Below are 20,037 nucleotides of genomic sequence, written 5' to 3'. Positions count from 1 at the left end.
CCTAGCTCAGAGCTTTGCACACAGTGCCATGCAATGCTTTATCAAATGAATAACTAAAAAAACTCATTGATCTAATTAGCACCTCTTGAACCTTCACTGACCTATGGGCCACTGGGAATCAGAAACTCAGTCTCATTAATCTGAATGAGACTGCCTGGCTGTGGATCTAATTATGAGCAATTTCAGAATCATAATTACTGTTCCATTTTGTCTCTTGATCTGTAATGCATCCAAGGACCTACTCCCAGCTTCTCAGGGACAGAAAAAAAAAAACAACCCACTACATGATTACTTACTGAAGCCTGGGAGCTGTGTGTTTTTGTGAAGCTTCCAGCTCACATCTTCGCTGTGAAATGAGGGGGATGGGCTGGATGATCTCCGAGGGCCCTTTCTTCAGTTGTAACAGTCTGAGATGGACAGGTGTGATCCCAGAGCTTTGGGAGGCCGAGGTGGGAGGATCCTGTGAAGTCAGTAGTTTCAGACCAGCCTAGGCAACATAGCAAGACCCAATATCTACCAAAAAAAAATTATATTTTTTTTCTTTTTTTTTTTTGAGATGGAGTCTCGCTCTGTCACCCAGGCTGGAGTGCAGTGGTGCGATCTTGGCTTACTGCAACCTCCACCTCTTGGGTTCAAGCAATTCTCCTGCCTCAGCCTCCTGAATAGCTGGGATTACAGGCGCCCACCACCATGCCCAGCTAATTTTTGTATTTTTAGTAGAGACAGGGTTTCACCATGTTGGTCAGGCTGGTCTCAAACTCAGGTGATCTGCCCACCTCGGCCTCCCAAAGTGCTGGGATTACAGGCGTGAGCCACCGTGCCCAGCCCCCCAATTTTTTTTTTTAATTAGCAGGGCGTGGTGGCGCGCACTCGTAGTCCCAGCTCTTTGGGAGGCTGAGGTGGGAGGATCACTTGACCCCAGCGAGGTTGAGGCTGCAGTGAGCAATTATTGCACCACTACACTCCAGCCTGGACGACAGAGAGAGACCCTGTCTCTATAATAAAATAAAAACAGTCTAGGACTCTGAGAGGCATGGAATTAGAAAGAGTCTCTGTGTCAGAAGACACCATTTTGAGTCTCAGCTGTCATTACTAGTGACCTTACCCAAGTTAGTAAACCTAACTCTCAGATTCCCCATCTGTAAAATTTGATCCATTTATTAGAACATTATTTTTAACCTAGGGTGATCCCGGGCCCAGGTTCTGGTGGGCTGCCGCATACATTGGCTGGGTGGCTCTGGTAGGTCACGCCCTGGCCGCTTCGCCATCGAGGGTAGGGTGAGGACAGTCTCCGAGGCGGCGCTGCCGAACCTCCCGGTGACCTGGAGGCCGCGGAGCCCGCAGGGACCCATGGCCCCCGAACCTGGGGCAAGAAGGGCAGGCGCGCGCGGGGCGGGTCACGTGACAGCTCCAGGCCCGCGCGGGGCCGGGGCAGGGGCGGGGCCTGGCGCGCGCGGCCCTGCGGGTGACAGGCGGGCGGGAAGGGGCGGGGCCTCGGGCGGGGCCGCCGTGGGGAGGAGGGCGGTGGGAGGGGAGGAGTGGAGATGGCGGCGGCGGCGGCGGCGGCTCAGGGGGGCGGGGGCGGGGAGCCCCGTAGAACCGAGGGGGTCGGCCCGGGGGTCCCGGGGGAGGTGGAGATGGTGAAGGGGCAGCCGTTCGACGTGGGCCCGCGCTACACGCAGTTGCAGTACATCGGCGAGGGCGCGTACGGCATGGTCAGGTGAGGGGGCGTTCCGGGGGAGGGGGCGCCCTCAGGGGAGGGGGCTTCGCGGGAGAGGAGGAGGAGGCGCCGAGCGCTTTCCGGGACGTGGAGACGCGGAGCGTCCGGAGGAGGCAGGAGACTCGGGATGATCGGGAGCGTCCCAGGGAGGGGGCCCCTGAGTGCTTTCTGGGGGAGGGGGCGCTGCCTACGTCCTCAGGGGAGCGGGCTTGGAGGCTTTGAGTCCACCCTTCTGTAGTGATGGGAGGGGCATCCGAGGCCCGCGGGGACCCTAGTGACACAGGGCGAGGCCCAGAGGATGAGTACTCTCGGGGAGGCGACATCCTTAGTGAAGAGGCAGTGGAGGGCCCGTTTTGGGGGAAAGGGTGTCTTGGATTCCCCCTGTGAGGCAGTGCCAGGGAGCCTGGGGGAGAAGAGCCGAGATCAGGGTGGGGCAGGGCTTTGGCCCCACCACCACCACCACCACCAGGGGCCCAGAGAGAGATGAGGCGGCCAGGAGTGCCACCTGCATGTTTTGGGAGGGGTCTGTGAGTGCCCCCGGCCCCACCGTGTGCTCTGGGCCTCTATCCCTCTGGGACAGCCCCGCTGCCCGGATCCCTCACCCTGGGACCCTCCCCTGCCCTGTCCATTCTCTCCTGCCCCTCCCCTGGCTGCCACCTTCCCAGTATTTGCCCCATGGTGTGCCCCCAGCATCTGCACCCCCGGACCTGTCTTGGGTTAAGGAGCCTTTCCTGGGAATGGGGGCGAAGGGTTCAGGGCCAGTAGAATGGAAGGGGATTGAGGAGAAGGGAAGTCAGTGAGCGGTCAGTCTCTTCCTCTGTTTGTAAAGTCACCGAAGGGCCGCCTGGCTGGTCCCCAGCTTTCTCTCTGGAGATCCCAGGCCTCCACAGCAGGAAGGAACCAGCATTGTTTATGATTTGACCAGAGCCAGCTCCTGCTCTCTCCCCTCCCTGCCAAGGCCTGGGTGGGGCCACCAGGCCCGGACTCCCCCTTTGTAAGGCCACAGCAGCAGCCTCTCTCCGGTCCCCTCAGCTCGGCCTATGACCACGTGCGCAAGACTCGCGTGGCCATCAAGAAGATCAGCCCCTTCGAACATCAGACCTACTGCCAGCGCACGCTCCGGGAGATCCAGATCCTGCTGCGCTTCCGCCATGAGAATGTCATCGGCATCCGAGACATTCTGCGGGCGTCCACCCTGGAAGCCATGAGGGATGTGTATCCTTCACCTTGGCCAGTCGGCTGGTCAGGCACGGCCTCGCAGCTGGGCTGGGGACCCGTTGCTTGCTTTCTGTTTCCATCTTACCCACCACCCTCCAAAACAAACCCAGTAAAATAAACTTTCCTGCAGAGGAGAAGCCACAGTGTAACAGGACTTGGAGACCTCTGATGAACCCAGGCCTGCAGCGGCCCAGGCAGTATGGCCTCGAGCAAGTGGGTTCTCTGCTCTGTGCCCCAGGGGGAAGGGCTAGGCAGGATGGTCTCTATGGGAGTGGTGTCTTCTGACGTCGGCAGTTCTGAGACATGACCCAGCCTCTGCCCACAGTCACTTCTTGCTAAGGAATGGATGATTCTTTCCTCCTTGCCCAGACCGGAAGGGAGACAGGGAGAAAGAAAACTGTCAGCTGGGCGTGGTGGCTCACGCCTGTAATCCCAGCACTTTGGGAGGCTGAGGTGGGAGATTACCTGAGGTCAGTAGTTGGAGGCCAGCCTGGCCAACATGGTTAAACCCCATCTCTACTAAAAATACAAAAAAATTAGCGGGGCATGGTGGTGCAAGCCTGTAATCCCAGCTACTTGGGAGGCAGAGGCAGGAGAATCGCTTGAACCCAGGAGCTGGAGGTTGCAGTGAGCCAAGATCGTGCCACTGCACTCCAGCCTGGGTGACAGAGCGAGACTCTGTCTCAAAACTAAACAAAAACAAAAAACTGCCTTTCTTGAGGGCCTGCTGTGTGTCAGGTACTATACATGCCCAATGCTTTTTTTTTTCTATTACACCTCCCAACTACCCTATGAGATGGGCTTTTCAGCTTCATTTCAAAGATGAGGGGTGGAGTGCAATGGCTCACATCTGTAGTCCCAACACTTTGGGAGGCCAAGACCAGAGGATCACTGGAGGCCAGGAGTTCAAGACCAGTCTGGGCAGCATAGTAAGACCCCACCTCTACAAAAAATTTAAAAATTATCCAGGTTTGGTGGTACACAACTATAGTCCCAGCTACTTGGGAGGCTGAGGCAGGAGGATGGCTTGAGCTTAGGAGTTCGAGGCTGCAGTGAGCTATGATTGTGCTACTGCACTCCAGCCTGGGGGATAGAGCGTGACCCTGTCAAAAAAAAAAAAAAAAAAAAGATGAGGAAGCTAAGGCCCAGAAAACCTAAAATCAAGTGTTTCTGTTGCTGTCTCCTCCTCTCCTCCCCCAGATGGGAACTTGTCCTTCTTCTTAGGACTTCTCACTCAGAGCCACACCCTAATCACCTGTGGACTTGCACCTTGCCCAGGGAGGGACAGCCTAGCCTTGGCTGTCCTCCCCCAATACTGCTTTCCTAGTTTGCTGTCCACTTCCTGTCTGGCTCTCCTTAGCAACTTATGACACCTGTCACTTCTTCCCTGCCCCACCCACCCACTCTCAGTCCCAGCCCTCCACCCAAGAATGGGGATTTGTACTGAGGTGTCTGCAACCCCCACCACAAACTGTGGACAGGAAATCTCTGTGCTCACCCCCAGCTCGCTGTGTGATCTGAAGCAAGTCACTGCGTCTCGCTGGGCCTCCCCAGCCCTAAAACAGCAGGGCTGGTCCACATATTCTCTGAAGACCCTTTCAAGGCAGATTCTTGTTTTCTTTGTTTTTTGTTTGTTTGTTTTTAGATGGAGTCTCCCTCTGTCGCCCAGGCTGGAGTGCAGTGGCTCAATCTCAGCTCACAGCAACCTCCACCTCCCAGGTTCAAGCTATTCTCCTGCCTCAGCCTTCCAAGTAGCTGGGACTACAGGCGCCTGCCACCACGCCCAGCTAATTTTTGTATTTTCAGTAGATGCAGGGTTTCGCCCTGTTGGCCAGGCTGGCGTCGAACTCCTGACCTCAGGTCATCAACCCACCTTGGCCTCCTGAAGAGCTGGGATTACAGGCATGAGCCACATGCCTGGTCTCAAGGCAGATTCTAAAAGACAGCCCTGACTTATTTTTCCAGAGACAAGCCAAACAGCATTTGTGGATTTATTTATTTATTTACGCATAAGCTTTTTTGTATCTTCAAATAGAAAAAGACATTTTACTCCTCCATCTTCGGAGGTATGGCCAAGCACTCTCCTTTGAGTGGGAGTGTGCTGTTGGGAGTGTCTCCTCATTTTTCTTGCACAAACCATTCCCATAAGGCAGGCATTTATTTTTAAGCAAACATTTATTGCATGCCAGATGGTGTTCATACATTATCTCATTTAACTCCCTCAACAGCCATGTGACTCAGGCATTCATATTAGTAATAATAGTTCATGTTTGCCTAGCACTCACAACTTGCCAAGCACTGGGCTGACAGCTTTACATGTGCCATCTCATCTAGTCTTCACAACCACCCTCAAAAGAACCATTATTTCATGGCTTGCACCTGTAATTTCCAGCACTTTGGGAGGCCGAGGTGGAAGGAACACTTGAACCCATGAGTTCAAGACCTGCCTGGGCAACAGAGCAAGAGCCCATCTCCACAAAAAGAAAACAAACAAACAAACAAAAAAACATTATTTCCCCTACATACCAGATGAGAAAGTTGAGGCACAGACAGGTTGAGATCCTAAAGCCAGTGAGTAGTAGAGAGGAGATTTCAGACATCCATGGGTTAACTCCAGAGTTGCTGCTCTTTTTGTAGTTTTTTTTTTTTTTAATTTATTTATTTTTGAGACAGAGTCTCACTCTGTCATCTGGGCTGCAGTGCAGTGACACAGTCTTGGCTCACTGCAACATCTGCCTCCTGGGTTCAAGTGATTCTCGTGCTGCAGCCTCCTGAGTAGCTGGGATTACAGGCACATGCCGCCGTGCCCAGTTAATTTTGCTATTTTTAGTAGAGACAGGGTTTTGCCATGTTGCCCAGGCTGGTGGTCTCAAACTCCTGACCTCAAGCAGTCCTCCCGCCTCAGCGTCCCAAAGTGCTGGGATTACAGGTGTAAGCCACCACTCCTGGCCCAAGTTGCTGCTCTTAACTGTGAAGTTCTCCTGCCTCCCACAGTTTATTATTATCCCCGTTTCCCCGGTAGGGAAACTGAGGCCACAGAAATGAAGCCCCTTGCTCAGGATCAGCAACTGTGATGCGACAGAGGCTCAGAGCCCTGCCGCTGGGTAATGGCAGCAGCTTCCCCAGCTGGTGGTGCAGGTTGGCAGATCTATTGAGTCCCAGGGGCCCTGGCTGGAGGAGGTGTGCAGCCTCGCCTTCAGAGCCTGTTTTCCTTAACCAAGTGCCTCCCACTGCCCCCTGCCTGGGGGGGTCTGCGGAACCATCCTCAGCTACATTGTGCAGGACCTGATGGAGACTGACCTGTACAAGTTGCTGAAAAGCCAGCAGCTGAGCAATGACCATATCTGCTATTTCCTCTACCAGATCCTGCGGGGCCTCAAGTACATCCACTCCGCCAACGTGCTCCACCGAGATCTAAAGCCCTCCAACCTGCTCATCAACACCACCTGCGACCTTAAGGTCAGAGGGTTGGGCACCTGTCCCCTCCTCCCCCAGGGTCTGGGGCTTCCAGTGACCAGTAGAAGAAGCCTTGGGCAGGAGAACATTGCAAGCAAAGGGAACAGTGGAGGCAAAGACAAGGGGGCGTGACTGCTTAGGCTGCAGAGGCCTTGAGCACCGAGCTTAGCAGCTAGGTCTGATTCCAGATTTGTGATTTCGGCCTGGCCCGGATTGCCGATCCTGAGCATGACCACACCGGCTTCCTGACGGAGTATGTGGCTACGCGCTGGTACCGGGCCCCAGAGATCATGCTGAACTCCAAGGTAGGAGGGGCTGCCCACTCCTGAAAGGAACGGACCAGTTCCCAGGAAGCCCTGGAGCTACCTCTGAGCCAGACACTGACCCCCATGACACAGGAATTCTACCCTCTGGGCCTTGGGCTCTGCAAGGAAGCTGAGCATTGAGCCCTCCAGGCCTCTGCCTTCTGCCTGGTGTTGGATCTAACTTGGAGGTGGTGGCCTGGCGCAGACAACAGGACCCTGTTGAGGCTGGCCCAGGAGCTCACCACTTCCTCCTCTCCCCCAGGGCTATACCAAGTCCATCGACATCTGGTCTGTGGGCTGCATTCTGGCTGAGATGCTCTCTAACCGGCCCATCTTCCCTGGCAAGCACTACCTGGATCAGCTCAACCACATTCTGGGTGAGGGAGGCCCGGCTGGCTGAGTTGGGGATGATTAGCTTTTCCGAGGTGAGATTTCTCGAGAGTCCAAGTCAGGGATACCACCACGTGTGGGGTGCCTCCAGCATCTCATGGTATCTCAATGAGGTATAGATATTATCCCCATTGGATAGATGGGAAAAGCAAGGCTAAGTCCCACACCTGAGGAGGCACCAGACCTAGGATTTGAGCCTCGGTCTGCCTGAACCCAGCCCCCTTGCTCTGCACCACCATGCTAATGACTAGGAGGTGACTGAGGGATTGGCATGGGTTGCTGGGCTGGGGGGTCTTGTTCTTGCCTTGTTGCCTATTCTGTTCCCAGAAAGAAAGAGGTGATCATTTACCAAGTCACCTCCTTATCCACAGGCATCCTGGGCTCCCCATCCCAGGAGGACCTGAATTGTATCATCAACATGAAGGCCCGAAACTACCTACAGTCTCTGCCCTCCAAGACCAAGGTGGCTTGGGCCAAGCTTTTCCCCAAGTCAGACTCCAAAGGTTCGAGAGACATGAGGGTGGGTGTGGGATAAACCTTGGGTGTCGTGGAGGGTGTGTGAGCCCAGCAGCCGCTGGAGGAGACAGGCAAAGCAATGCTTCTCGGAGCTCCTCCAGTCTTCCCTGTGACCCCTGACTCCTGCCCTTCCATAGCCCTTGACCTGCTGGACCGGATGTTAACCTTTAACCCCAATAAACGGATCACAGTGGAGGAAGCGCTGGCTCACCCCTACCTGGAGCAGTACTATGACCCGACGGATGAGGTGGGCCAGTCCCCAGCAGCAGTGGGGCTGGGGGCAGGGGAGCAGGGGGGCACGTAGGCATCCCCCATGCCAGGCCTGAGCCTTGCTGTCTCTGCCACCCCAGCCAGTGGCCGAGGAGCCCTTCACCTTCGCCATGGAGCTGGATGACCTACCTAAGGAGCGGCTGAAGGAGCTCATCTTCCAGGAGACAGCACGCTTCCAGCCCGGAGTGCTGGAGGCCCCCTAGCCCAGACAGACATCTCTGCACCCTGGGGCCTGGTGAGTGTCTCCATGGCCCACACACGGACACCCTGATACTAAATATCTATATCTGTATATCTATATCTATATCTATCTGTACATGCCTCCATACAGCAGCAAGCTTACCCCACACCCATGGTCAATGTGTCTGGTGACAACAGAAGTGCCCAGGGGGCTGGGTGCGGTGGCTCATGCCTGGAATCCCAGCACTTTGGGAGACTGAGACTGAGATGAGTGGATCACCTGAGGGTCAGGAGTTTGAGACCAGCCTGGCCTGCATGGTGAAATCCCATCTATACTAAAAATACAAAAATTAGCCGGGCACAGTGGGTCACTCTGGTAATCCCAGCACTTTGGGAGGCTGAGGCAAGTGGATCACCTGAGGTCAGGAGTTCGAGACCAGCCTGCCTGGCCAACGTGGTGAAACCCTGTCTCTACTAAAAATATAAAAATTAGCCGGGCACGTAGGCATACGCTTCTAGTCCCAGCTACTCAGGAGGCTGTGGTGGGAGGACTGCTTGAACCCGGGAGGCGGAGGTTGCACCACTGTACTCCAGCCTGGGCAACAGTGAGACTCTCTCAAAAAAAAAAAAAAAAAAAAGGGCTGGGCACAGTGGCTCATGCCTGTAATCCCAGCACTTTGGGAGGCCGAGGTGGGTGGATCACAAGGTCAAGAGTTGAGACCAGCCTGGCCAACATGATGAAACCCGGTCTCTACTGTAAAGAATACAAAAATTAGCTGGGTGTGGTGGCACATGCCTATAATCCCAGCTACTCAGGAGGCTGAGGCAGGAGAATTGCTTGAACCCAGGAGGCAGAGGTTGCAGTGAGCCGAGATCGCACCACTGCACTCCAGCCTGGACTACAGAGCAAGACTCCATCTCAAAAAAAAAAAAAAAAAAAAAATGCCCAAGGGCTGCCCAGACTGGTGGCCCACCGAGTCCTCCAGCCCCAAATGTCTCTGCCTGTCAACACCTTGCATCCTCCAGCCCCACAAGCCATTCTAATCTCCTTCTGGGAACAGAACTGGCAAAGAGGCAAGAGGTCACTGAGGGCCTCTGTCACCCAGGTGAGGACCTGAGCCAAGCTTCAGCTCTGGGTGTGGCAGAAGCAGGTGGGGCCATGATTGCTTTGGGAGGGGCCCAGCAGCGCCCAGCCTGACCCAGATTGCCAGGCCTCCTCACACCTGCTGCCAGATCAGCAGTTCACATAGCTGTGGAGACCCCGCTGGCCTGCCCCCACCCACGCTGCCTCCTTGCCTCCTCCGGTCTCTTCCTGTCTTCAGCCAGGTGTGGCCTGATAGAAAGAAGGCATGCACACCTGGGCTCAAACTCCAGCTGTGCCACTTAGTAAGTGCTGTGTGATATTGGGCAAGGCACCTCACCTCTCTGCGCCTCAGTTTCCGGAGTCAATCTATTTATCTTTTTTTTTGGTTTTGTTTTTTTGAGACAGTGTCTCGCTCTGTCACCCAGGCTGGAATGCAGTGGTGCAATCATAGCTCACTGCAGCCTCAAAACTCCTGGGTGCAAGGGATCCTCCCAGCTAGCTGGACGAGCCATTGCAACCGGCTAATTTTTTTTTTTTTTTTTTTTTGTGGAGCTGGGGTCTTGCTATGTTGCCCAGGCCAGTCTCAAACTCCTGGGCTCAACCGATCCACCACCTCAGCTTCTCAAAGTGCTGGGATTATAGGCGTGAGCCACTGTGCCCGGCCGAGACAGTTCTAATAATGAAAGCATAAAGCCCTAAGCATTGTTCTAAGAGGTTTACATGTATTAATTCCTTTAATCTTACAGCAGTACCTCGAGCTAGGTACTATTATTACTCCATTTACAGATAAGGAAACTGAGACCCAGCCTATCCAGCTGTGAGGGTGAAATGAGAGATGTTGAGGTCAGGGCTCCAGTGGGTCTGCCCGGGGGGTGCTAACGACTCCTCTCCTGCCTGCTTCTCTCTTTAGGACCTGCCTCCTGCCTGCCCCTCTCCCGCCAGACTGTTAGAAAATGGACACTGTGCCCAGCCCAGACCTTGGCAGCCCAGGCCGGGGTGGAGCATGGGCCTGGCCACCTCTCTCCTTTGCTGAGGCCTCCAGCTTCAGGCAGGCCAAGGCCTTCTCCTCCCCACCCGCCCTCCCCACGGGGCCTCGGGAGCTCAGGTGGCCCCAGTTCAATCTCCCGCTGCTGCTGCTGCGCCCTTACCTTCCCCAGCGTCCCAGTCTCTGGCAGTTCTGGAATGGAAGGGCTCTGGCTGCCCCAACCTGCTGAAGGGCAGAGGTGGAGGGTGGGGGGCGCTGAGTAGGGACTCAGGGCCATGCCTGCCCCCCTCATCTCATTCAAACCCCACCCTAGTTTCCCTGAAGGAACATTCCTTAGTCTCAAGGGCTAGCATCCCTGAGGAGCCGGGCCGGGCCGAATCCCCTCCCTGTCAAAGCTGTCACTTCGCGTGCCCTCGCTGCTTCTGTGTGTGGTGAGCAGAAGTGGAGCTGGGGGGCGTGGAGAGCCCGGCGCCCCTGCCACCTCCCTGACCCGTCTAATATATAAATATAGAGATGTGTCTATGGCTGACCCTGGCTCTGTCTGTGTTCGCGACGCCCCCGCCCTGCCCCGTGCGGCTCTGAGGACAGACTTCTGCAGCCCAGCTGCTGCTTGACTTGGGCTTTCAGGGGCCTGGTGCCCTTCACTCCCAGCTGCCCAGGGCTGGGGACGGGGCTCTGGAGAGCTCCAGACTCCTAGAAAGAAGGGGGTCAGTTTTCCCCTTAGTCACCGTCCTGTCCTCTCGCTAATGGCTTCCTGTCTAACTGGCTGGGGGTGATTCGGGGTGACTCAGGAGCACCCTACACACCCCTGGATCCTCTGAAATGGCAAGGGGTAGGCATGTTGGATGCGCTGGCTACAAGTACCAGAGAGAGGGAGAGGTCCTAACAGTCCTGGGTGGTTTTTACTCCCCTCATGTAGCCCAGGACAGGGGGCTGCTGGGGTCTGGGAAGGGCCTGGGGATATGAGAGCCAGGGCTACTTGCCTCACCTCCTGACACTACCCCAGCTTCAGCCGAACCCTGCAGCCTGGCTCCAAGCCAGCCCAGCGGCAGGCTCAGCAGGTCCCAGGGGCGTGGCAGTGGCCAGTAGTAGAGCCGGCCCACACTGGCTAGGCAGGCAGCACAGTCCCGCGGACGGCTGAGCGTGTGGCTGCAGGAGCTTCTGTGGGAGTATGGTCATGAGCCTTTTGCTGTACTATGCCCTCCCTGCCCTGGGCAGCTATGCCATGCTCTCCATCTTCTTCCTGCGCCGGCCTCATCTGCTGCACACGCCCAGGGCTCCCACCTTCCGCATCCGCCTGGGGGCCCACCGAGGAGGTGAGCCGGGTAGGGGTGAGAACAGGCGCCAAAGTGGACTGCACAGAGGGGTAGGTCCAAGGGGGCATGCTAGAAACGGGGCAGGGACCAAGAGAGAAGGAGAGCGAAGTGGCAGGGCAGGGTGTGGACGAGGAAGAAGATGCTGGCGCAGCCTGGGCTGGCTGGGGAGGTGAGGCCAGAGGGAGGATGGAGCCCAGAGAGGGAATGTGGGTGATGAGGTTGGGCCAGGCCCCTAGACCCCAAGCCCCAGGGGCCCACTCCAGTGCCCCCCACAGGATCTGGAGAGCTGCTGGAGAACACCATGGAGGCCATGGAGAAGTGAGTGTATCTGCCCCTGCCCAGGCTGCCATGTGAGGGTGTGCAGGTCGTGGACTGCATCACAGCAAGGGACGCCATTCACTTCCTAGCTGCGTGACTGGCGCCCCCTGGAGGTGGCCTGCACATCCCGCCACGAACTCTGCTCTCACATTCCCGGCCACCTCCCAGCCACCATGCCCCTCATCCCAGTCCCCTGCCCCTGCCCCCCGCTGACCTTCACCCCCACAGCTCCATGGCCCAGCGCTCGGACCTCCTGGAGCTCGACTGTCAGCTGACACGGGACAGAGTGGTGGTGGTGTCACATGATGAGAACCTGTGCCGCCAGTCGGGCCTAAACAGGGATGTGGGCAGCCTGGACTTCGAGGTGGGCCCTGCCCTGACACCCCAACCCCCACCCTGAGAGTCACCATGCCCAATGCAGGCCTCTAGTGACATCCTTCCTGTCCTCCCCAGGACCTGCCCCTCTACAAGGAGAAGCTGGAGGTTTACTTCTCTCCAGGTGAGAGCAAGGGCTTCGAGCCCTGCCTGGGCCATGCCTGCCTTCCTTGGACCTCTGCCTTGGCTTCCCTCTGACCCCTTTTCCCACACCACCCCCAGGCCACTTTGCTCACGGGTCAGACCGGCGCATGGTTCGTCTGGAGGACCTGTTCCAGAGGTTTCCAAGGACACCCATGAGCGTAGAGATCAAAGGGAAGAACGAAGAGCTCATCCGTGAGGTGGTGCTGCAGGCAGGGCTAGGGCGGCCACCGGGGGCGTGAGAGAGGCCTGGCTCTCCCTTCACCTCCTTCTCCTCCTCCCAGATAGCAGGCTTGGTGAGACGCTATGACCGTAATGAAATCACCATCTGGGCCTCGGAGAAGAGCTCGGTCATGAAGAAATGCAAGGCTGCCGTGAGTCCCCCCACCCCTCCCCCGTCCTCTTCCTCCTCCAGGGGCCCCTCCTCCCCAAAGCTGGAGCCCACCCAGCATGGGGACCCGAGCTAGAGGGGTCTGGGAGAGTTCCCAGTGGTGTGGCGGTGGCAATGAAAAGGGTGTGAACTCAGGCCTCGAACACAGAGCCAAGATGTGACTTTTGTTTTTTTTCTTTTTTGAAACACAGTCTCTCTCTGTCGCCCAGGCTGGAGTGCAGTGGTGCCACCTCGGCTCACTGCAACCTCTGCCTCCTGGGTTCAAGCGATTCTCATGCTTCAGCCTCCCGAGTAGCTGGGATTACAGGTGCACGCCACCATGCCCAGCTAATTTTTGTATTTTTAGTAGAGATGGGGTTTTACCATGTTAGCCAGGCTGGTCTTGAACTCCTGATCTCAGGTGATCCACCTGCCTCAGCCTCCCAAACTGCTGAGGTTACAGGCGTGAGCCACCACACCCAGCCCCAAGATGTGACTTGGATCCTGCAGGTAGTAGGGCCTCTGGAATGCCCACCACGGCTCCCCTGCAGCTCATGCCTCCTCTCTGCTTCCCCAGAGCAGACAGATTCTCATGCCTCTCCTTGCCTCCCCAGAACCCCGAGATGCCCCTGTCCTTCACAATAAGCCGAGGATTCTGGGTGCTGCTTTCCTACTACCTGGGGCTGCTGCCCTTCATCCCAATCCCTGAGAAGTTCTTCTTCTGCTTCCTGCCCAACATCATCAACAGGTACCAGTGGGGGGCGGACCTCAGAAAAACTCCCCACTGCTTAGGGTCTCCGTGGAGAAGGAGCCCAGATCTTCCCAGCTCCCCAGCTCCCCTCAGAGATAACCCCCAAGGTCTTTTAAGGACAGTGGTTCTTACCCAGCATTCATGAATACTAAGGGAACTGTGAACACCCTGAAATTCTGTGCATATGTGGAGTTTTAGGATAGAGAGGTCATTTATCCATCTCAGGCCATCTAGCATATTTTATTGAATGTCTACTCTGTCCCAGGTGCAGTTATAATGTGTAAATGAGACCAGTGAGGGTGGGGAGAGGTCCTTGGTGAGCTTACAGTCTGGCTGGGGAGACATTCGTTCATTAATTATAGCACGGCTGTCTCAGACTCTCAGCAGGAAAAGGCCAAGTCAGTGTTCTGCAGGAAGGCAGGGGTTAACAAAGTAACAGCTGGGGAAAGGATCAGGAATTTGGATACTTCGCTGGCACTTAAGCCTAGTCCCTCCCTTTGCTTTACAATTTTTTTTTTTTTTTTTTTTTTTTTTTGAGACAGAGTCTTGCTCGGGCTGGAATGCAGTGGCCAGATCATGACTCACTGCGCCTCGACCTCCTGGGCTCAGGAGATCCTCCTGCCTCAGCCTCCTAAGTAGCTGGGAGTATAGGCGTGCAACACTGCACCTGGCTAATTGTTAAATTATTTGTAGAGACAAGGTCTCACTATGTTGACCAGGCTGCTCTTGAACTCCTCAGCTCAAGCGAGCCTCCCACCTCGGTCTCCCAAAGTGCTGGGATTACATACCTGAGCCCCCGGGCCCGGTCCCCCTTTGCTTTCTGACAGCTTCTCTGTGGTAGTCCCAGAGCTCTCTGCTCCCCTCTGTTGTCCAGAAGGAAGTCCCACTCAGCCCCCACAATCCCTTGCTACAAAGAGATCAATGATATTTGTGTACCACCTTTTTATACCGGATTTTTTTTGTTGTTTTTTGAGGAGTCTTCCCGTTGCCCAGGCTGCAGTGCAGTGGCGCGATCTCGGCTCACTGCAAGCTCTGCCTCCCTGGTTCACGCCATTCTCCTGCTTCAGCCTCCCGAGTAGCTGGGACTACAGGCGCCCGCCACCACACCCGGCTAATTTTTTTGTGTTTTTAGTAGAGATGGGGTTTCACCGTATTAGCCAGGATGGTAATCTCCTGACCTCATGATTCGCCTGCCTCGGCCTCCCAAAGTGCTGGGATTACAGGCGTGACCCACTGCACCCGGCCTTATACAAGATTTATAAAGTGTTTTAACATATTTTGGGTTGACTTTTACCTTGCAGCACCCCTAGGAGGTATAAGACTCATGACTCCCATGGTACCCTAGAGAATATGAGGCCCAGAGAGGTTCTGTAATTTGCCCAAGGACACACAGCTGGAAATCCAGAGCTTAGGTTTTCCCTGGGTCTGACTCCAAAGCCTGCCCTAGGACACTATCAAGGGCCTCTAAAGTCACCCCTGGAGTGGGATAATTAGGGGTCGTCCCACTAAGTGCTGTCTGGTCTCAAGAAGCTGGCCAATGGGCACAGTGGCTCACGAGGTTTTTTGTGGGTTGGTTTGTTTGTTTGTTTGTTTTTGAGACGGAGTTTTGCTCTTTTTGCCCAGGCTGGAGTGCAATGGTGCGATCTTGGCTCACCGCAACCTCCGCCTCCCAGATTCAAGCGATTCTCCTGCTTCAGCCTCCCAAGTAGCTGGCATTACAGGCATGCACCACCATCCTGGCTAATTTTGTATTTTTAGTAGACACAGGGTTTCTCCATGTTGGTCAGGGTGGTCTTGAACTCTGGACCTCAGGTGATCCACCCGCCTCGGCCTCCCAAAGTGCTGGGATTACAGGCGTGAGCCACCGCGCCCGGCCATTGTTTTTTGTTTTTGAGAAGGAGTCTCACTCTGTGGCCCAGGCTGGAGTGCAGTAGTGCAATCTTGGCTCACTGAAACCTCCGCCTCCTGGGTTCAAGCAATTCTCCTGCCTCAGCCTCCCAAGTGGCTGGGACTACAGGGTCTGCCACCACGCCCGGCTAATTTTTGTATTTTTAGTAGAGACGGCGTTTCGCCATGTTGGCCACGCTGGTCTCCTCCCACCTCAGACTCTCAAAGTGCTGCGATTACAGGTGTGAGCCACCACACTTGGCCGGCTCGTGCTTATTATCCTGGCACTTTGGGAGGCTGAAGCGGGAGGATTGCTTGAGTCCAGGAGTTCAAGACCAGCCTGGGCAACATAGTGAGACATGTCTCTACAAAAATTTTTTAATGGCCGGGCTCGGTGGCTCACGCCTGTAATCCCAGCACTTTGGGAGGCCAAGGCGGGCGGATCACAAGGTCAGGAGATCAAGACCATCCTGGCTAACAGGGTGAAACCCTGTCTCTACTAAAAATACAAAAAATTAGCAGGCGTGGTGACAGGCACCTGTAGTCCCAGCTACTCAAGAGGCTGAGGCAGGAGAATGGCGTGAACCCGGGAGGCGGAGCTTGCAGTGAGCTGTGATCGCACCACGGCACTCCAGCCTGGGCGACAGAGCAAGACTCTGTCTCAAAAAAAAAAAAAAAAAAATTAATTTAAATTAATAATAAGATAAATAGATAAATAAGAAGCTGGCCAGGCCCAACCAGGAGGGCCTGCAGCCTGGATGTCCAGCTTTGGAACCGAGCGAGGCCCTGGCCCAGCCCCACCACCACTCTGCTTTGGGCCTGGCAAGTCCCTTTCGTTCTCTAAGGCCCAGATTCCTTATCTGGTGAATGGTGACTGGAGGGCCACACCCTTGAAGCGTGGTGGTCAGAGTAGGCTCTCTGAACAATGGGTGAATTGTTCACTGGGGCAACTACAAAGGTTATTCTGGGGGATTCTGGGGGGTGGGAGGGCAGCGCTACCCTGGTTGGCGGGGGCACTACCAGCCCACCCCACCTCTGGGACAGGGGAGACCCTAGGAGCTAACCCCCACTTCCTTCTCTCTGCAGGACCTATTTCCCATTTTCCTGCTCTTGCCTGAACCAGTTATTGGCTGTGGTTTCGAAATGGTGAGGTGGGCAAGATGGCTGGGTGGAGTGTCCCCATAGAGACCTACTGCTGCCCTTCTCCCATGTCCCCTCTCATCATCACCTCCCACGTCCCCACCCCACCCCCAGGCTGATCATGAGGAAGAGTCTGATCCGACACTTGGAGGAGCGAGGGGTGCAGGTGAGGCCTTGACCACCACTTCCACCGCACACAGACCTGGCAGCAGGGTTCCGGTCCCACTCTGCTGCCAACTAGCTGCATCACTCGGGCAGGTGACCTCACCTCAGTTTCTTCGTCCCTAAAATGGGAAAATGGTATATTTAACTCTCTGGATACACACACACACACACACACACACACAAATTTTCTTCTTCTTCTGTGTGTGTGTGTGTGTGTGTGTGTGTGTCAAGAGTCCCACTCTGTCACCCAGGCTGGAGTGCAGTGGTGCAATCTCGGCTCACTGCAACCTCCACCTCCCGGGTTCAAGCGATTCTCCTGCTTCAGCCTCCCCAGTAGCTGGGACTACAGGTGCCTGCCACCATGCTTGGCTAATTTTTGTGTTTTTAATAGAGACGGGGTTGCACCATGTTGGCCAGGCTGGTCTCGAACTCCTGGCCTCAAGTGATCCGCCTGCCTCAGCCTCTCAAAGTGCTGGGATTACAGGTGTGAGCCACCACGCCTGGCCACGCACATATTTTCTTAACCTGACATTGCCAACATATGGATATGTAACTAGTACTTATTAAGGGCTTGATAAATGTTAGCCATTATGATGACAACAATGATGTATCATGATCCCTGATGAGAGGGGGCTGGGGAAAGATGAGAGATGGGAGAAACCAGGCCCAGCCCACCCCCCTCTCCCCTGAGCATTGGCTTCCACCAGATCATTTAATTAGTAAACGATCCTTGAGAATGTTCCAGGCACTATGGTACTAGGGGTGGGAGCTTCCCATCAAGGGTACAGGGAAGAAATGCCATAGGCAGAGGCTGAGCCCGGTGGCTCCCACCTGTAATCCCAGCCCTTTGAGAGGCCAAGGTGGGAGGATCACTTGAGCCCAGGAGTTTAAGACCAGCCTGGGCAACATACTGAGACCCTCGTCTCTACAAAAAATTTAAAAATTAGCCAAGCACAGTGGTTTATACCTGTAGTCCCAGCCACTCAGGAGGCTGAGATGGGAGGATCACCTGAGCACGGGGTTTCGAGGGTGCAGTGAGCTATAATCAGAATCACGCCACTGCACTCCACACTCCAGCCTGGGAGAGATAGCCAGACTGTCCCAAAAGAGAGAGAGGAAAGAGCGTGAGAGCCAGAGACAGGGAGAGGGAGGGAAACAGGAAAAAGGAAAGGAAAAGGGAAAGGAAAGAAAAATGCAGAGGCAGGGTGCAGTGGCTCATGCCTGCAATCCCAGCACTTTGGGAGGCCAAGGCCAGCGGATCAACTAAGGTCAGGAGTTTGAGACCAGCCTGGCCAACATTGTGAAACCCCATCTCTACTAAAAATGTAAACATTATCCGGGTATGGTGGCGCATGCCTGTAATCCCAGCTCTACTTGGGAGGCTCAAGCACGAGAATCACTTGAACCCAGGAGCTGGAGGCTACAGTGAGCCGAGATCACACCACTGCACTCCAGCCTGGGCGACAGAGCAAGACTGTCTCAAAAATAAATAAATAAATAAATAAAATATTAACTGGGCATGGTAGTGCATGCCTGTAGTCCCAGCTAGTTAGGAGGCTGAGGTGGGAGGATCACTTGAGCCCAGGAGGTCAAGGCTACAGTGGGCTGTGATTACACCACTGCACTCCAGTGTTGGCAATACAGAGAGACCTCGTCTCATCTGTATTTTTAATAAAATAAAAAATTCCCATCTCCACCTACCTCAGTGCCCACTCAACGGGCAGGGAAGGGGCAGAGCTGCAGGAGCTGGGGCAGGTGGCAGTGGAATGGGGGTCTGGGGGAGGGTGGTGCTGGTAAGTGGTCAACAACTAGCTCTCAGAGAGGAACAAATGAAAGCCCTGATTTGAGGATTAGTTTTCCTGGTTTAAATACTCCCATCTTGGCCAGTTTCAGGCTGCCGACATGAAGCCACTAAATGCAGAATGGGAAGAGATGCATGGTGGCACCCCATCATGTAGTATTTCCATCTTGCAGCCTCAACAGACTTAATCACTTCAAGAACACAGTAATAGGAAACTGATTAGCAAGAGATATGCTTTGAATATTTATTACTGGGTTTTTGTTTGTTTTGGGTTTTGTTTTTTGTTTTGGATTTTTTTTTTTTTTTTTGAGACAGAGTCTTGCTCTGTTGCCCAGGCTAGAGTGCAATGGCGTGATCTCAGCTCACTGCAACCTCCACCTCCTGGGTTCAAGCGATTCTCCTGCCTCAGCCTTCTGAGTAGCTGGGATTACAGTCGCCCGCCACCACGCCCAGCTAATTTTTGTATTTTTAGTAGAGATGGGATTTCACCATGTTGGCCAGGCTGGTCTCGAACTCCTGACCTTAGTTGATCTGCCTGCCTCGGCCTCCCAAAGTGCTGGGATTACAGGCGTGAGCCACTACACCTGGCCACTTGTTGTTTTAATAATTTATTTAGGGCCGGGCGCGGTGGCTCACACCTGTAATCCCAGCACTTTGGGAGGCCGAGGCGGGTGGATCACGAGGTTAGGAGATCGAGACCATCCTGGCTAACACGGTGAAACCCCATCTCTACTAAAAACAGAAAAATTAGCTGGGCGTGGTGGCGGACATCTGTAGTCCCAGCTACTCAGGAGGCTGAGACAGGAGAATGGTGTGAACCCGGGAGGCAGAGCTTGCAGTGAGCCGAGTTCGTGCCACTGTACTCCAGCCTGGGCGACAAACCAAGACTCCATCTCAAAAAATAAAAAAATAAATAAATAATTTAATTGTCAGTATATATAATTTTTTTTTTTTTGAGACGAGGTCTTGTTGTATCGCCCAGGCTGGAGTACAGTGGTGCAACCATAGCTCACTGCAGCCTTAGAGTCCTGGGCTCAAGCAATTCTTTCACCTCAGTCTTCCAAGTAGCTGGGAGCACAGGCGCAGCATACCACCACACCGGGCTAATTAATTTTTACACAGTTTTTTGTAGAGATGAGGTCTCACTCGATCTTAAACACCTGGCCTCAACTCCTGCCTCGGCGTCCCAAAGTGTTGATATTACAGGCGTGAGCCACTGCACCCAGGCTATGATTTAATTTTTAATAATGGCTGGGTTTAATAACCACTTTGCAAAATTCCTGAGAATTTAACAATCAGCTCCAGCCTACTGCTGCTGGGGAGTCTCCATAGAGGAGGAGGTGGGTCCCCACTGTCCGGATGTAAAATTGTTCAGAATCTACAGGCCCCCTCCCTCCCTGCTCAGGTGGTCTTTTGGTGCCTTAATGAAGAGTCGGATTTTGAAGCAGCCTTCAGCGTGGGAGCCACTGGCGTCATGACGGATTATCCCACAGCCCTGCGGCACTACCTGGACAACCATGGACCAGCTGCCCGGACCTCCTAAGTCCAGAAGCCTCGAGCTCTCCTGTTTCTCTTCCTGAAAAATAAATATTTGCCTTTCGATCACATCGTTGTGCTGAGGGTGAGGAGTAGAGGGGTGGGTCCTGAAG

The 20,037-nt window shown here is 54.7% G+C and overlaps 2 protein-coding genes across 2 annotated transcripts; both read left to right on the top strand.

Moving 5' to 3' along the window:
* The first annotated feature begins 1,510 nt into the window (after positions 1–1,510).
* MAPK3 (mitogen-activated protein kinase 3) lies at positions 1,511–10,653 on the top strand. Its single transcript, XM_008961575.5, has 9 exons — positions 1,511–1,720; positions 2,753–2,935; positions 6,208–6,397; positions 6,583–6,699; positions 6,962–7,076; positions 7,461–7,592; positions 7,743–7,852; positions 7,956–8,110; positions 10,050–10,653. The coding sequence occupies exons 1-8, from the start codon at positions 1,545–1,547 to the stop codon at positions 8,076–8,078; spliced, it is 1,146 nt and encodes a 381-aa protein (XP_008959823.4). The 5' UTR covers positions 1,511–1,544; the 3' UTR covers positions 8,079–8,110; positions 10,050–10,653.
* A 148-nt stretch (positions 10,654–10,801) lies between these two features.
* Positions 10,802–19,993, top strand: GDPD3 (glycerophosphodiester phosphodiesterase domain containing 3). Its single transcript, XM_008961574.4, has 10 exons — positions 10,802–11,440; positions 11,716–11,758; positions 11,987–12,122; positions 12,212–12,257; positions 12,356–12,474; positions 12,559–12,648; positions 13,259–13,392; positions 16,369–16,428; positions 16,537–16,588; positions 19,794–19,993. Exons 1-10 carry the CDS (start codon positions 11,296–11,298, stop codon positions 19,929–19,931), a joined length of 963 nt encoding a protein of 320 aa, XP_008959822.1. The 5' UTR covers positions 10,802–11,295; the 3' UTR covers positions 19,932–19,993.
* The last annotated feature ends 44 nt before the right edge of the window (positions 19,994–20,037 follow it).

This window comes from Pan paniscus, chromosome 18, assembly GCF_029289425.2.
Source record: "Pan paniscus chromosome 18, NHGRI_mPanPan1-v2.0_pri, whole genome shotgun sequence".
NCBI lineage: Eukaryota > Metazoa > Chordata > Mammalia > Primates > Hominidae > Pan > Pan paniscus.
This window is presented reverse-complemented; position numbering and strand designations above follow the sequence as displayed.

Bases quoted from the DNA above. Each gene is read 5' to 3' on its own strand.
- GDPD3 (XM_008961574.4), top strand. From the start codon at position 11,296: ATGGTCATGAGCCTTTTGCTGTACTATGCCCTCCCTGCCCTGGGCAGC. The intron at 12,475-12,558 runs GTGGTGCTGCAG...TCCTCCTCCCAG, and splicing joins ACGAAGAGCTCATCCGTGAG to ATAGCAGGCTTGGTGAGACG. The intron at 12,649-13,258 runs GTGAGTCCCCCC...TTGCCTCCCCAG, and splicing joins TGAAGAAATGCAAGGCTGCC to AACCCCGAGATGCCCCTGTC.
- MAPK3 (XM_008961575.5), top strand. From the start codon at position 1,545: ATGGCGGCGGCGGCGGCGGCGGCTCAGGGGGGCGGGGGCGGGGAGCCC. The intron at 2,936-6,207 runs GTATCCTTCACC...AACCATCCTCAG, and splicing joins CTGGAAGCCATGAGGGATGT to CTACATTGTGCAGGACCTGA. The intron at 7,853-7,955 runs GTGGGCCAGTCC...CTGCCACCCCAG, and splicing joins ACTATGACCCGACGGATGAG to CCAGTGGCCGAGGAGCCCTT.